At 45.5% G+C, this 14025-nt stretch overlaps 1 protein-coding gene across 25 annotated transcripts in view; it reads right to left on the minus strand.

Annotated features, from left to right (window-relative positions):
- The window catches only part of ZMYND8 (zinc finger MYND-type containing 8), a 126720-nt gene that overhangs the window by 53089 nt on the left and 59606 nt on the right, over positions 1–14025 (minus strand). For 15 of the 25 annotated variants that reach the window (XM_033840828.2, XM_033840823.2, XM_033840814.2 and 12 more), the window contains 3 exons: positions 12288–12365; positions 11104–11219; positions 5408–5889 (listed from right to left, as the gene is read on the minus strand). In XM_033840828.2, coding sequence (XP_033696719.1) covers positions 5408–5889; positions 11104–11219; positions 12288–12365 — 676 coding nt within the window. Of the gene's footprint in view, positions 1–5407; positions 5890–11022; positions 11220–12287; positions 12366–14025 lie in introns of all 25 variants that reach the window. The other 10 variants (XR_012326376.1, XM_073793070.1, XM_073793071.1 and 7 more) reach the window with 1 other exon arrangement.

The following is a 14025-nucleotide window of genomic DNA, read 5'->3' on the forward strand; positions in this document are numbered from 1 at the left end:
GATGTAAAATGAAATGTAAATATTGGAGAGCTTCAAAGTTGAAGGTTAAGCAGAGTTTTATCAGGGCTGAAATTCAAAAGCACGGTCCATAAATCTATGGCTCTCAATGAGAACTGGAGTGGTGGCCATGCCCCCCAGGGGACACGTGACAATGTCTGGAGATGTTTTTGGCTGTGATAATTGTGGGCAGGGGTGTGCTACTGGCATCTAGTGGGTAGAGGCCAGGGACACTGCTAAACACCCTACAGGGCACAGGACACCACAGAGAATCATCCGGCCCAAAATGTCAGTACTGCTGAGGTTGAGAAACCCTGTTTTAAATCACCCTACAGACATTTCTGAAAGCAAAAAGACAATTGGAGATGCACGTTTCAATTAGGCCTTGAAACAGATGCCAATCCTTCTTTATAAAGTCATAAATCTTGCCCAAAGGAAGATCTAATTGCCTTTGAAGTCACAAATAATTTAATCAGATTTTACACTCTGATGTGCAATTCACAAGCAAGGGCTAAAACGCATCATTTATTATCTACGTTTACAAAACCCCCAGACTGTGCTAAGTGCCCTTCTGACTACATGAAACAGGAGTGGTAGGATTAAATTAGAAAAAAAGAAAAAAAAAAAAAATTAGAAAAAAAGGCCCCTTCCCTCCCACGCACCCCAGCCCCCTGGGGGAGGCGGCAGTGGAGGATTTAATGACTCACACTGAAGTTCCTCTACTTACAAAGCCCTGGCAGCAACCTACACAATCAAAGGGCTGGCGGCATCTTGCACCACTCTTGGTGGCATGAACAAATGAGCTCCACAGCATAGAATCACTGGATGGTCTAGGACAGGACAGAAATGCTGTCCTGAATGGCTATTTAGTTCATGGAAAAGTATTCAGAACACAAGGTTAAGTTAAAAAAGAAAACCCTCAACAGTCTACACCAAACAGGTGATCCATGAAGCCGGTAGTTCACAGATGCATTTGATGCGCTCTATAGGTTTTGTTTGTTTTGTTGTGTTTTTTTTTTCAGCCACACAGCATGCCGGATCTTAGTTCCTCAACCAGGGATCGAACCTGTGCCCCCGTGCATTGGGAGCGCGGAGTCTTAACCCACTGGACCGCCAGGGAAGTCCCTATAGTTTTTTTTTTAATTTGAGCCAATGTGTAAAAGTTGGGGTAGTTTGCATTTTAAAAATATTTGAGAATTCTCTTGAACAGCCAGAAATCTGGCAACACTGAGCCACATCCCCACTTGGCTAGAACCAGCAGAGGGATCTGGTCCCCAGCGCCCTTTAAAAAAGCATACCTCTCTAGCTCAGCACACACGTATGGGAAGAGTAAGTACTGCTTCGGAAAGTGTTACACACACAAGCGCCCATGAGTGCGTCAATAGTCATGAAGACGAGCGGATTTCTGCTTTAGTTCACCCCAGTCCTTATCACTTCCAAAACTCACTCATTTCCATATCTGCCTGATCCCTGGAAGTATTTGAATTTTCAACTTGATAATATGATGTATAAACCAACACAAAGTAGTCCAGGATGGGAATTCCCTGGCGATCCGCGCTTTCACTGACAAGGGTGCAGGTTCAATCCCTGGTTGGGCAACTAAGATCCTGCAAGCCACTCAGTGCAGCGGAAAAAAAAAAAAAAAAGAGTCCAGGAAACAATTTCTAAGGGCTGACTGTGGGAGGTGGCATTATCCCTGACTTTAGTTTTTGTAACTAGCACTTGTTTTAAGACAAACATGTATTGATTTCACAGGACAAAAAGAGTATCTGAAACCGTCTTCCCTTCTCCCTGAAGGAACCCACATGGGGCTGCAAGACCAAAGGACCACTATTGAGAGTGGTGAAAGCCAGGCCCCAGGACTCTTACCCTAATACATATTAATGACTTAAATCAGGATCCCGCAAGCAAATACTGGCAAAGGCATCAATCTGGCCAGGAGGTCTAGATAAAGGAGGAATCAGACAAATCATGGAGAATATAAACCACTCTGACCCTTAACACAACAAGATTCCAGGAGTAAAAGGAGTCTGGCTGAGCAAAGGGCTCCTCAGAGAGCTAAATCCAGCCCTAAGGGTTATAGACACATGATTCTGAGCTCCTCAATCCCCCAAACAAAAGGAGGGTTTCTAAACTCTCATAAAAATTTTATCTAATAACTTATTTCAATGTGTAGTCTTATGTGGCTGGCTACAAATTTTTCCCTGCTGAAACTAATAAGGTTTTTCTTAGGTCTTTCTATGACAATCTTTTTTTTTTTTTTTTAAACACACTTTTGGATAAAGCGCGGTCTTGTCTCAATTATACTCTCTCTGATTGTTGGGGCATTTCAATAAATAACCCACTTCTCCTTCCACAAAGTGCTATTATCGCTGCCAACAGCAGAGGGCAGTGGTGTGCAGTGCAAAGAACGCCCATCCAGATTCAGGATCTGGCTGTGGGAACTTCAGCACCCCCGCACTCTCCGCAGGGACTTCAACTTGCCTTCTGTAAAATGGGGAGACTGACTCGGAGTTTCTCTTAGTCTATAACAGAAACTGGCAAACCCATCAATGGGCCAAATCTGGCATACCACCCATTCTTGTATGGCCTGTAAGCTAAGAAGAGTATCTACCATTTTTAAATGGTTTGTGGGGGGGGGGGGGGATTAGTAGTTCATGGAACATACAAATTATATGGAGTTCAAATTTCAGTGTCTCAGCCACATACTACCTATGGGTGTTTTAGTAACACAACCAAGGTATTGAAGAGTTGCACTGTTGTAACAAGAGCTCTACAAAGCCTAAAATATTTACTGTCTAGCTCCTTACAGGAAAGAGGGCAATTTCTAAGACTAAAACAATTTTTAATAAATACCTTCTCTCCCTACACTATTCACTGGCTGCCTAACTCACGATCAGCAAAATAACCCAGGCACATACTAGTAAGCAGTTATATTTTGGGAAACGGCTTTAAATTCTACTGAAATGGGGTATCTGCAAACTTACCACCTCAAAAGTCACTCATGTAATAAGGAGTTTTGTCAGGAAGTCTGACGTCATTTCAACCTCTGAACCTCTTGAGGAAAGAGAGAAGCTTAATTAAACCCATTACACGTGTTCTTCTTATTCCTCTAAAACTATGTTTCCTGAAATATGGTGCTGGAACATCAATAGTGGTTCAGAGACCAACATGTTTTATTTTACAAGTTATGTGCTAATTTCACGTATATCAGGAAAAAGCACAGCAAAAAGTTTAAACACATGAACTTATATACTTTATTTAGCTTAGCATTTATAAACTGCGTCTGCAACTTATAAATTGCAGATTTAATATTTAAGAATGTAATAAAATAGGTGGTACTTAAGATTATGGCAAAATATCATAGCAGTCAAAGTTCAGGCAACAGTAATTCATGGGACTGCTGCCGAGTTAAAACTCTTTCTCAAAAGCATGATCTCTATGAGAACTAAAAGGCTGAGGAGTTTGTGTGATTACATACCATGTTAACTTGGCTTAAATGGAATCATGTCATGGAATAAAAGTAAGCTTTTAAGGACTCTGCTCAGAAACCAGGGGGCAAAACGGAAGTTTTTTCTGAGGCTGGTGAACAAAAGTTATGTCATCAGAACGAAGCTCTATAACTCAACTGTGAGTCCCTCGACCACATGGCTGGATCAGACCTGGAGAAAGACTGCAGCCTTTATTCTGAAGAATCAAAAGCTGTTGGTAATTAACTCTCTACTCCACCTATAGTCATCTGGAGAGCAGCGACAAGCAGTACTTGAAATAAGCAAACCAGAAAGAAGCAACAACACGAACCGAAATGAGTGGTTCAAATTCTTTGAGTTTAACACTAAGTCCCCATCATTTTATCTTCCGGGGACATTGGTGGTCTCTTAACTGATGCCTGCTCCTTTTCTTTTCTTTTCTTTTCTTTTTTTGGCCGCACCATGCAGCTAGTGGGATCTTAGTTCCCCGACCAGGGATCAAACCCAGGCCCTCAGCAGTGAGAGCATGGAGTCCTAACCACTGGACCACCAGGGAATTCCGGACACCTGCTCCTTAAAGAGTTCTTACGTGAAGGAAAGAATTGGGAGGGTGGTGTCTGAAAGGCTCTCCAAGGGTAATGCTCTGGCCAGAGGTCTAATACTGGTCCAACTTGTAGATGTGCTTTATTCATTCTGGAAAATATCTTAAGACATTTTGAGCTGACATTTCATAACTGGAGATTCTATATTAAAATGCAGATTTCCCATTTCTCTGGAAGAATGTTAAGATGTGAAAACAGTTAAGTCCACATTCCTGTGGACATTCCATGGGCTGAAACCCTTGAGAATAGGGCGTGTGTCCTGGGGTTCATCAAAAGTCTCCCCAACCCAGAGCCTCAGGGCCAGCTGCCTCCGTTACCAAGTTCAGTGTGGAGCTACCTTCTACCCATGCTTCTCCAAGATACAACAAGAAAGAACAAAAGAGTAAAGGCCGTGTTTCAAGAAAAATGAGAGTACACCCATTTCCTTGTGGAAACAGAGTTCTTAAAGGTTTTAATATGCAACCAAACTGTCTGGATAGAAAGAATTCAATTTAAGTCACCCTTGCTTTCGTACACTCAGCCAGCATCCCTCATTTGTAACACCTCTCTGAATCCACACAGGCATGGGATGAGCAACTACCAGAAGAAATAATAGAGTAGCCAACATTTTTGTAGCACTTACTGTTTCAGGCACTGTCCTAAACCCTTTATGTATGGTGGTTCATTTATCCTCACAAGAACCTGAGGTAGGTCCTCTCATTATGGTCGTGTTACCGGTAAGGAAACCAAGCCACGGAGGGATTAGGTACCTTGCCTAAAGCCACAGGGCTAGTGAGTAGCAGAGCTGGGATCTCATCTGAGACCAGCATCCTCATTCGTCACCACTGCTACAGCAGCAAGGCTCCAAAGTGCAACACAACCGTTAAACGGGTGGACCTTTAAGAAGTGGGACTGCTCTGGGGAGAGAATATGCTTGTTTCCCTTACATGTTCCTCTAATATTCGAGCCTTAAGTAATGTGAATATCTGGTTTTGATAGAAAAATGTTTCAATTAAAATAAAATTCTTGAGAAAGAAAAAAACTGTTGTAGGAAGTTGTGATTCATCTCAGAGGCATTTGAACAGAACTCTGAAGGATTTCTGGCCACCTCCGCCCACTTCTAGGAACGACCTCCAGCTGGCCTTTGGGGAACACTTTTCTCATTTTTTGGGTCCCTAACAGCAAGAATCCCAATGGGTTACTCAGTTAAAAATTAAAACTTGCTCCACTGGGATGAAACGCCACGCAGCTCTCTTTGACTCTGTGATGCTCACCAGGTAGGGCCAGACAGGTGTGGCCCCGATGGGAGCGCCCCTGTGTCCCAGGGGGCCCCTGTACCCTCTCCCACCTGGGGCTGACCTGTGCTCTTGTCCAGGAAGTCTATGGACTCCTCACTCGCGCTGAAGTGGCTGGACGTGGCCTTCTTCTCGGCGTCCTGCTCCACGTCGGAGCCTGTGTGCACGGAGGAGTTGGTGCTCATGGGGGAGCGTGGCATGTCCGACAAGGAGATCCTGCGGCCTGTGCCCCCGCTCAGCATCGGCTTGCTCATCAGGATCTTGGGCGACGCCGTCATGTCAAAGTTGAGCTTGACCTTCTCCTGCTTGTCTATCTTGGCAGCACCAGCGCTGGGGTTGGAGGGGTCGAGCAGCATTTGGTACTGGCTGTTGGGCGTGTAGGGCGTCCTGAATGGAGAGTAATTAAAGACCCCAAACTTCCGGCGGATGTTCTCCACGTAAACCTCCATCTCTTGCATTGCACTGTTGAAGATGCTTTTGGTCTTTTTCACAGAAAAAGGAATCTCTTTAGACATGAGGTAGCAATTATTTATTGGAACCCAGGCCCTGGGAGTGCAAAAGAGAAAGGGAGTTTAAGTCAACTGTGGTCATTTCCAAGATTCTTAAGTTTTTTACAATTTATTGTGCAAGAACACTTAACATGAGTTCTACCCTCTGAAGAAACGTTTAAGTGAATCACACATAACTGCCGTATCAACTGAAAAACAAAGCACAACCTAAAAGTTGAGAATTATTTATTTGGCGGACAAAACTGAGGACTTGGACTTCCCTGGTGGCGCAGTGGTTAAGCGCCGCAACTATTGAGTCTGTGCTCTAGAGCCCGGGAGCCATAACTACTGAAGCCTGCGCACCTAGAGCCCGTGTTCCGCAACAGAGAAGCCACTGCAATGAGAAGCCCACACACCGCAACGAAGAGCAGCCCCTGCTCACCGCAACTAGAGAAAGCCTGCATGCAGCAACAAAGACCCAACGCAGCCAAAGATAATAATTAATTTTTTTTTTTTTTTTTTAAAAAGGACTTAAGCCTGGACGCAGCCTCTCAGATCACGCTGAGGGACTGCTCCCAAGAGGTCAGGGAGGAGCCAGTATATACAGGAGATTTTGCAACAAAGACCAGGTAGTGGGAACTTCAAAGATTATCGTTAATTAAAGAAAACCAAGCATCTCAAGTTAAAGAATTTAGCATCTTTTCCCATGTGTGGGAAGATGTAAGCATCAGGGCTCACTGACATCATTCCTTTGATATGCACTTTAGCTGTCAAGGACAGGAGCCTGTGCCTTCCCATCCCGAGTGTCCTCAGGGTGCACCGCTTAGGGTGGCTACAGTGGCTGAGGGTGGGGCAGCGGGCTACCTGTTTGTCTCCAGCCTGAGTTCCCTCAGGGCTCACCATCCAGGGTCTTTTACTGGCTTGATGGCTGCAATATCCTTTGTTTACTGAGAGGGCAGGCAACACTTTTTTTCCAACAGCTGATTATAGGTATATGTTGGTACAGCAGCTCTCTAGAGCTTATTCATTTTGTTTAACTGAAACTTTACACCTGTTGATTAGTACTCCCCATTTCTCCCTGCCCCCAGCCCCTGGCAACCACCGTTCCACTCTTTGATTGTATGAATTTGACTATTTTAGATAGCTCGTACAAATGGAGTCATGTGGTATCTGTGTTTCTGGGACTGGCGTATTACCCCACTTAGCCTGAAGTCCTCCAGGTTCAGCCATGACGCCACATACTTCTTAAGGCTGAACATTATTCCACTGTATGTACAGACCACATTTTCTCTATCCATTGATCTCTCTCGATGGTCATTTAGGTTGTTTCCAGAATTGTTTTTTTTTTCCTTAATGCAAACCAAATCAGCCTAGTGGATTTTCCAAGATTCTTAAATACATATTCCTTTTTTTTCAAATGACTTGGTTTGAGTGGTTAGTTAACGATCCATTCAACAGGCACGTTCTGTCACAAGGACCACACGTGACACGAAACTCAGCTACGACATTCAAAGGCTCAATAGCTTAGTCATTTTAATCCACTAGAACAGTAATAAATCCCCTTTGGCTCTGGGTTGGTAGCGAGTAAGAAAACAGTCTGCATCCTAGACTACACCTCTGAAAAGAGAATTATCCCCCAAATCTCATTCTCCTGCACTCAGACATAAAGCACTTTCTTTTCTCTTTTAAAACTGCTCCTGGAAGTGGTAGCAAGGTTCCACAGAAAAAAGTAAAACTTGCTGCTGATGAAGATGACGATGATGATGATGATGAAAATGATGATGGTGACGACTTTGATGCTGAGGAAGCTGAAGAAAAAGCTCCAGTAAAGAAACCTGTACGGATACTCCAGCCAAAAGTGCACAAAAATCAAACCAGAATGAAAAAGCCTCAAACCATCAACATCAAAATCAAAAGGTCAAGAATCCTTCAAAAAACAGAAAAAAAAAAACCTCCTAAAACACCAAAAAGGACCTAGCCCTGTAGAAGACATTAAAGCAAAAATGCAAGCAAGTATAGAAAAAGGTGGTTCCGTTCCCAAAGCGGAAGCCAAATTCGTCAATTATGTGAATAACTGTTTCCGATGACTGACCAGGAGGCTATTCAAGATCTCTGGTAGTGGAGGAAGTCTCTTTAAGAAAATAGTTTAAACCGTTTGTTAAACTCTTCTGTCTTAGTTCATTTCTGTAACAGTTGATATCTGGCTGTCCTTTTTACAACACAGAGTGAGAACTTTCCCTACCGTGTCCAATAAATGTTGTCCAGGTTCCATTGCCAAGAATGTGTTGTCCAAAATGCCTGTTTAGTTTTTAAAGATGGAACTCCACCCTTTGCTTGGTTTTAAGTATGTATGGAATGTTATGATAGAACATAGTAGTAGTAGTGGTCAGACAAATGGAGATGGCGAGGAGACAAAAATATACATGTGAAATAAACTCAGCATTTTAACACAGTTAAAAAAAAAAAGCTTTTTTTTTTTTTTTTGTGGTACGCGGGCCTCTCACTGTTGTGGCCTCTCCCGTTGCGGAGCACAGGCTCCGGATGCGCAGGCTCAGCGGCCATGGCTCACGGGCCCAGCCGCTCCGCGGCATGTGGGATCTTCCCGGACCGGGGCACGAACCCGTGTCCCATGCATCGGCAGGCGGACTCTCAACCACTGCACCACCAGGGAAGCCCCCCGCCCCCAAAAAAAGCTATTTTTTTAAGCTCTGCAGGCATTTGATAAAATATTTTCTACATTTGTATGTAATAGTGTCTGTGAAATAAAACCGAAAAAAAAAAGGCAAAATCTTTTAAAGGACAAAAAGCCCATGATGAGACTCTTCAGAACAAAAGCCTCCAGGGGCTCTCTCTCGCTAACATTTATTAACTTGACAATGGGGGAATTCACTGGCGATCCACGGGTTAGGACTCGCGGCTTTCACTACCAAGGGCCCAGGTTCAATCCCCGGCTGGGGAACTAAGATCCCATAAGCCACACAGAGCGGCCAAAAAAAAACATGACAATGAACATGCAGTGGTCTGTGCTATTTCTTATTCTGCTGCCCGCCTCATTTTGCTCACCCCTGGTCCAGGCTTATGATTTGGCTCTGCAACCTCAAAGTGAGCTCCCCGAGAAGGGACAGCACATCACAACCCTTGCAGCCTCCCCCGAGTCCGTGTCCTGTTTCTGGGTCAGACCCAGAGCAGGCTGTCGACAAGCCTGCCCCATTCTGCTTTAAAAACATCCTGGGAAGGCAGGGACGTCCATCCTTTTAGAAGTGGCTTCCACTACAGCTGTCAGGGACTCCCTGCCCAAGGCCAACTGAAACCTCCCTACAACTCCTACCTACAGTCCCTCCACCACCGGGATATCCTTAATGACTCCCCCAATGTGCAGCCTGCACCCAAAATGAGCCCGACGGTTCGACAGGTCCCCTCCAAGGGGACAGGAGACACCACGAGGGAGGGTTAAGGAAATCTCGTGGGGCATCAGACTTGGGCAGCTATTTCACAAATGTAGGGGGACCGGCTTCCAGGACAGCTCCCACCCAGAACCAACCTACACCTGCAAGTTCAAGGGAAACAGCCTCTGGAAACAGGGCCGGTGAAGCTCATGGCCCCTAAGCCACCTTCAGTGGCTGTCAGGCAGGCAGGATTAAGAGGTCCATGCAGAGTGGGCACAGCTGGAGAATCCACGACTCTTAAGGCTCTGGGAATATTTGGTGCTTGGGGGACAGCAATGCTTGCCGCCCGCCATGGATATCCTAAGTATTATCCCCACTGAGTTACACTATAGAATAATCCCAAATCATCAGGATGGTTCATTAACACTTGCCATGCTCTAATGAAGAGGCAGGAAGATGTACAACCCGCTATATCTCTTGCTCTTCAAATAAAAGCCAGACTTCTGACCAAAGCCACCCTGGTGACCCAGGCCCAGCCCAGCCCTCTGATCCCACATCTTACCCACCCTCTCCTCCCTTATCCTGTTCAAACCACACTGTGTTCATGGATTTCCCTGAGCAATTAACTCAGCCTTGGCCTGCCCTTTCCCTACCTGAGTCCCTGCTCTCTCTGGTCCCTCTACCCAGATCTTCACCCGGTCCCACCACTACCTCCTGACCTGAGATCATACTGCCTATTCCCCACTTGTATGTCATCTGCCTTCCCCACTTCCGACAGGCAGTGTCTGCCTGCTCACTCCTGTATCCCAGCATCTAGTACTCAGCGTGGCACACAGCAGGCACCAAAGACATGTTTCTTTGAATGAATGAATAAAGGAATTTTAGAAAAACTTCCCCAAAAATAGTCAAAATCAAAGTATAATACTTCCTATCAAACCTAGAACCATCTCAGCTGATTTCCATTTTGTCTCCTATCAATGGATTGCCGGGGTTCCTGGTAAATGATTTCAGATTACTTTGATATTCTTTTTTTTTTTGGCAAGATGAGAAGCAAAATTTAACAAAGAGCAATATTTCAAATTCTGGTGTTGTTTAAAATGAGGAAGTGTATTTTCTGTACATTCTGTGAGTGGGTATAATTTTCAAACTATGTCTGTTAAATATTCTCCCCTACACACACACGCGCGCACGCGTGCTTTCTCAGACTGCTTGGTAGGGTTTCGGGAGGGTTTTTGCCTCATTTACTCACAATGTAACTCTTGCTAAAAGAGAACCAAGAAATTACCCGCCGCTCATCTCTGTCTACCTGTTGTTCTGAAGCACGCAGGGGGCTGCACTCCACAGAGAAGTGCTATTAGCTGGAATAATTCACGTCGCCGAGAGAGGGAGAGGGGAGGGCAGGAAGGCTGGCAGGGAGGGCTCACACCTGTCAAAACAGCAAGCCCTTGTAATTTCCCATTTTAGCTCCACAGAAAAGGGACTACCCAGCACAACGATGGGAGATTCATTTTACCGGCAATCTGGGGAAATGCTTCTGATCCCTGAAAGCATTATTTTGAAAAGCAATTTGTGCGGTGATTTCATTTACTGCGGAAAAACCCAGAAAAGAACAGCAGCACTTAAAATAACCGTGGAACCTATGCCGATGCTGGCTGCGTCCACAAAACCACGAAAGCAAGATTCTTTTCCAACACACCTGAGAACACTGAAGCCTGTGCAATCAGGCTCATTAACACAGCCCAGAACAGGATTTTTAAAGTGCAACTTCACTGGCTGGTATCGAGACAATAAAATAATAGCCGTACCCACCGCCCCTTCTTGTATTCACTGACAGGATCAAAGGTTCAGTCACAGCTACGCGTTTGAAGCCTGTGTTTAACTCCCACCTGTCATGTTGTCCAAAGAAACGGGCATCAACCTGCCCATCTTTATCCCTCAGAGCTTTCGCAGGCCAGAATGGAAACCCCTTCAGTTTTGCCCAAACCAAAGGATGTGGATTGCTCTAGGAAAAGAAAAACAAAAGCCAGAGTTTGTATGTATTCGACGGCAAGATGCACACGTAGAGCTCGGTGGGTGAGGGGAAGCTAAGGCAGAGTTGATACAGGCCACAGAATGAAAGCAAACAACTTCCAGCAGGGTCTCCCCAGGTGGCAGTCACTACATGTGCGGCATTCCCCGGGCAAGGCTGGGAATGGGGTTCAACGGGGAAACCAAAAAGCAGCGAGCACTGACCAAAACGAGGCTTCAACTCTGGCTGTGCCGCTCTTGCCCGGGTGGGAGCGAACAAGAGACTGTACCTTTCTGGGCAACACAGGGACAGTTATACCTACACCCTCTGTTAAGCTGGAGGGTTAAAGGCACCTTACATCCAGCATATAATAAGGGACGGCATTAGCTAACTTTATTCTTTACCGAGAGCTACTCAGGGCCTCAACGATTCAGATGTCCATCTCGAAATGCAGGAAAAGACAAACTATGTTTGGATTCTCAACTCTACTTGCCCAATCTTGCGGCCCAATACCCTCCCCCCGCACCCCCATCCTCCCAGCTCACCCCAACGACACACTGCTCTGCGGAACAGCAGTTTGGAAAATACAGATCCATGGGGACAACTGGGGTGACTTTCTCTCCCCACCCCAATCCCAGCCTCAAGAACCACGGTTTGGAGAGACCATGGAGTTAACCCTGGGAGGGATTTCCAAACCTCTTAAAATAGACCCAACGTGATTTGTAAGTAACACACTCATTTAACACGACTCGGCTCGTCATCTGCGTGACTTTGGCATGTCTCTCCTCTCTGATGAACTTCTTTTCACTCTGCATCCTGCTGTTTTCGAGGGCTAATAAACCCAGTTAAATCGTGACACTACCTCTGGCACATGACCTTGCAGCCAAAGAGGTTTATCCCACCTGGATTACTCCCATTCTGCCGTAACTTAATTTTCAGTAAGAAAATTATTTTAAAACTTTATGCAAAGTTTCATCCAATAAGCCACCTGCAGAAAGCTGTCCTGGGTCACCCAAGGCATAGAGTTCAGAAAACAAAGAAAGGAAAGGAAATCCAACTTACACAAGGCTCACAAAACCAGTTATCTCGTTTTTGGCAAGCAGCTAGATAACACTCTGGACAAACTTCGATTTCATTCATCTGTAAAGCAAAAATGTGTTAGAATGTGTCATTCCCAGGGGTCTTGTATCTGCAGGTCCTCAAGAAATGCATGATGATATTGGCAGGTGAGATTAGCTAACCTAAGTCCCACAGTGGGGAACACCCTGGACATCAGTCCAACTATTTCTCACCAGCCCCGACTGGCCCACCTAGCCCCAGCAGCCATCATCTCTCGCTGGACCATGTCTCCCAGCTTCCTAAGCTTGGTCCATTCCCCACACAGACAGAGCAGCCAGAGCCACCTTCTACAAACACAGGTCCCATCTGGTCCCTCTCCTTAGACCAGTGGTTCTCTACTGGGACAGTTTAACCCTTCCAGGGACACTTGGCATAACTGGAGATATTGTCGGTCATCGGTGATCACAACTGGGGGTGGACAGTTGAGACTGGAGTCTATGATGGTACAAGGACAGCTCCTGCAACAAAGATGTCTCTGGCCTCAAATGTCAGTAGTGCCAAGGTTGAGAAACTAACAATGAAATCTAAACACCTGGTCAGGGCTTCCCTGGTGGCGCAGTGGTTGCGAATCCGCCTGCCAATGCAGGAGAGGTGGGTTCCAGCCCTGGTCCAGGAGGATCCCACATGCCATGGAGCAACTAAGCCCGTGTACCACAACTGCTGAGCCTGCGCTCTAGAGCCCACAAGCCACAACTACTGAGCCTGAGTGCCACAACTACTGAAGCCCACGCGCCTAGAGCCCGTGCTCCGCAACAAGGGAAGCCACAGCAATGAGAAGCCCACGCGCCGCAAGGAAGAGTAGTCCCCGCTCGCCGCAACTAGAGAAAGCCCATGCGCAGCAACGAAGACCCAATGCAGTCAAAAATAAATAAATAAATAAATTTAGATAAATAAATAAACACCTGGTCAGTTCCTTCAAGGCCATGCGTGGTCTGGCCTCAGTCTACCTGTCTCAGCTCCCCAATCCCTTCCCTCAACTCTGGCCTCTGCTTGCCATGCTCAATTCTATATATCTCTAATCACACCATGCACAGCAATTAATTAATACCACGTTACTCTATTTTATTTCCACGGATAACTGAAAATTCTGTAACTGACCGTCCTCTCTCTTGAGAAAGTGCATTCCCCCCAGAGAACCGTCATGACTTAGAACTAAAGGCCCTGGAAGCTCCCTTCTTGGATCTAAATTCAGACTCCACTACATCCTAGCTCTAGAACTTTAGGAAAAGTTGCTTATACTGTCTGAGCGTCCATTTCCTCACCTCATAGAATGGGGGTGAAAGCAGTACCTACCAAACAGAATTATTATAAAAATTAGATGAGATAAATGTAAAGCACTTCAAGTGACAAGGTGCCAGACACATAGCAGGTGCTCAACTAATGATTATTAATTAATAACTTTAAAGTAATTACTAATTATAATGGACTGACCGATTGAGGGCAATGAATAAATGAGTAAATGAATGAATGAGTGAATGGTGGACCATATTTCTTCCTTCTACCCACTCGCCTTCTGAGCTATTCCAAAGGTACTGGGTAGAACAAAGCGGCAACATCAAAGTCCAGGACAGCCCTGGCATTGGAGCCCATGAAGCAGCACTGTGTTGCCAACAGGTAGGTTCAGAATTGCCAGACAAAGAGCATCTGGGTTCAATAAATGCTACATTATGACCACCCACCA

The sequence above is a fragment of the Tursiops truncatus genome, chromosome 15, assembly GCF_011762595.2.
Source record: "Tursiops truncatus isolate mTurTru1 chromosome 15, mTurTru1.mat.Y, whole genome shotgun sequence".
NCBI classification, from domain to species: domain Eukaryota; kingdom Metazoa; phylum Chordata; class Mammalia; order Artiodactyla; family Delphinidae; genus Tursiops; species Tursiops truncatus.